At 28.2% G+C, this 3,139-nt stretch overlaps 1 protein-coding gene across 1 annotated transcript in view; it reads left to right on the forward strand.

Moving 5' to 3' along the window:
* The window catches only part of LOC106461361 (ubiquitin carboxyl-terminal hydrolase 24-like), a 197,302-nt gene that overhangs the window by 186,852 nt on the left and 7,311 nt on the right, over nucleotides 1-3,139 (forward strand). Inside the window, exons 53-55 of the mRNA XM_022388299.1 lie at nucleotides 661-726; nucleotides 1,837-1,927; nucleotides 2,432-2,510. Coding sequence (XP_022244007.1) covers nucleotides 661-726; nucleotides 1,837-1,927; nucleotides 2,432-2,510 — 236 coding nt within the window. The remainder of the gene's footprint in view (nucleotides 1-660; nucleotides 727-1,836; nucleotides 1,928-2,431; nucleotides 2,511-3,139) is intronic.

The raw sequence follows: 3,139 nt of genomic DNA on the forward strand, positions 1-3,139 counted from the left end.
ACACGCTATAATTCACAGGGATTCACACACTTTACTTACAGCTTTACTCGATTATCTCTATCTTCAATCTATCTATCTATATCATTCCTGCTTTATTTGCTGAGCTCATATACTAAAAAAGAGGGTGCATGGAACAGACTAGAGTTGCCAGGACAATTCAAGATCCTTCGAGAATCTCATGACGTGTAACCAGCGTCACGTGACTTCCGCTGTCGTAACATTATAAAAATTTTGAACGAGTACAAAGAGGTCACATGGTTGGTCAAATAGACCAAGCCCGTGTTGAAAGAGTTAAAGGGGTACCCATTTAAAAAGGGTTGAATGATATCTTTTGGAGTACTCTGATTTTGTTTATTTCATATTCTTACCATTCTTTCATTTATAATGAAACATTTTTGATGAGTTGTATAAAAATTAAGAAGCAATGTAATACAAAACTTGAATTTCTTTATTTGTAATATTAACTTTCATATCGTCTGTTGTTTGTGACTTGTATTAAGTAGGTCATATGTAAATTTTGGAATTTTTTTACTTACTAATAAAAATTTTATACTTTAAATATAATCAATCTGAGGATTGTGATTTTATGAATTAAAAACATACTTTGTGATGAGTTTTATTGTAATAAGATATGTTACTGAATGTGTTTTTTTTATGTAGACTCAGTATTCCTCAGTGCCTTCGAATGAGTTGAAAAACCTTTCTCATCTCATGCTGGAGTTGCTGGTAGGGGGCCGAACAATTACTGTCTTATTAAAACCTGTTGTTTTAGATTGCATATCCTTTAAAATATTTTATTATATATCTGACTGAATATGCTGGAGTTGCTGGTAGGGGCCGAACAATTACTGTCTTATTAAGACCTGTTGTTTTAGATTGCATATCCTTTAAAATATTTTATTATATATCTGACTGAATATGCTGGAGTTGCTGGTAGGGGGCCGAACAATTACTGTCTTATCAAAACCTGTTGCTTTAAATTGCATATCCTTTAAAATATTTTATTATATATCTGACTGGAGTTGCTGGTAGGGGGCCGAACAATTACTGTCTTATCAAAACCTGTTGTTTTAGATTGCATATCCTTTAAAATATTTTCTTATATATCTGACTGAATATTAGAAAAAATAAAAATTAATTAATTGTTAAAATGTTTGTGTGTCTCAAGGCTGAGATTATTTTTAAAGATTATCCATAAAAGCTACTATAACTGTTGATTGAGAAAGCAGCATCTGAAGATTGTATGAATTTAGTAGACACAATTGCTCAAATGTGTATTATTATCAATAAAGCTGTATTTCTTTTTTCTTGGTTGTTTATTTGTTAGAGCATAATCGTTCAAACTGAATACCTATTAGATTATTTATTTCTGTGAAATGTTATAAGCAGAATCTACGGATTTAAACTTTATGGACATTTTAAAAAACTTTTCTTTTCCAAATATTTAAAAGGCGTTTTTGTAGGTTTACATTTAAATATGAAAACTTGCAGGTATTGGAATATTTTTGGAGAAATTTGCATGTTCATATTATTCACTTTTATATTTCCAGCTTATTTGAGTTTAATTTTTCATGTTTTAAAAACTACAATACATTATTTTTGTTACCATTAAATAAGTACACTTGTGTCTGGATACAGTATGTGATATGTGAAAATTTTGCAATATTGATGGTAATTATATATATATAAGTGATTATAGTTTATATAGCATTATTATGTATAGCTTTATGTAAAATAAATCATAGCTGTGTTATTTTAAATGAGGCAGTGATACTACACCTTAGGAACTGAATAATTTATATTCAGATACTGTTTTTTTTTCGTTAATATTTACAGTTGTTAGACGATTCTCTTCAGTATAAACGAATTGAGCACGTGATAGATGGTTGGGTGGATACAAAAGGTGTGCATGTTGATGGAATGATAGGTATGTACACAAAACATATAAAAGTTCACTCTCTTATAGATGTGTTCTATATGAAGAAAATGAAAAAAGTAAAGAAATTATGTAATTTTCATGCATTATAGCTTTAGGCAAAATCAACATATATGCATGAGTAAGATTAATGTGATATAACTAGTATATATGTTCACAGAACTTTAAATGCAAAGAAATGTTTTATTGTAAATGTAATACAGTGTAAACTGTATTTTGTATTATTAGTGTGTGTTTTTAATGTGTGAATAATAATGTTAATGATTACAGTACTTTCAAACATATCCACTGCACATAATGCCAAAATACAAAGAATGATATTAAATATATAATATTAAAAAAACTTTTCTTTATTATATTTTTATGAAACAAGTATATGCTAATGTTGTGTTTATATTGTAGCAAAATTACTTGTGTTTTTCTATTGTGAATAGTAATTAAAGTCTGTTACTTGTTGCAAATATACAATTGACTTTTAATTAATGAATTTTATAGATATTATTCGATCCAACCAAACCAATGACAGTCGGCGTTCTTATCAAGGTGTAAAATATTTAGTAAGCCTTGCCCATAAGTAAGTATATTTTGTATTTTAACCATGGGTATTGGATAACACTTTTGATATGAGCTCAATCAAATCAGCCAAGTTTGTGACCCAAATTGACCTTTATAGTTTCCCTACTATAACTTCTAATGTATTCTGTGTATCTTCAAGAAATTTCACAAGCTTTCAGTAAGCATTAAGTCTTTTTGTAAACAATAAATCACAATTTTCACTAGACATTTCTCTGTGAATATATGGAGTCAAAGTGTTGACTGTTCTCAGTGCAAAGTGATTTTTGTGTTAAGATTGAAAATACTTTTCTTCATCTGAAAACTGTTAAATAAGTGTTAAACATTTTTTCAGTAAAACTTTATATTTTATCTGTTATTTTCTCTACCATAACTCTATACAAGGTAGGTCAATTTGACTGACATTGTAACCACCAGAAAAATCGAAATAAATCTAAATTATAATAACAAATAAAGAATATGCATGAAAAACAAGAAATATAGTACTTACATTGGTCTTTTTTTATTTGCTGTTGACTGTTGATGAAACTTAACCCTACTTTTTTATACTAACACTTCTAGTGCATTAATTTTTTTTATTTTAATTAAATAATGCACCCAACGAAAAACAGAATAATAACAAGTAAAAAA

This window comes from Limulus polyphemus, unplaced genomic scaffold, assembly GCF_000517525.1.
Source record: "Limulus polyphemus unplaced genomic scaffold, Limulus_polyphemus-2.1.2 Scaffold944, whole genome shotgun sequence".
In the NCBI taxonomy this organism is placed as follows: domain Eukaryota; kingdom Metazoa; phylum Arthropoda; class Merostomata; order Xiphosura; family Limulidae; genus Limulus; species Limulus polyphemus.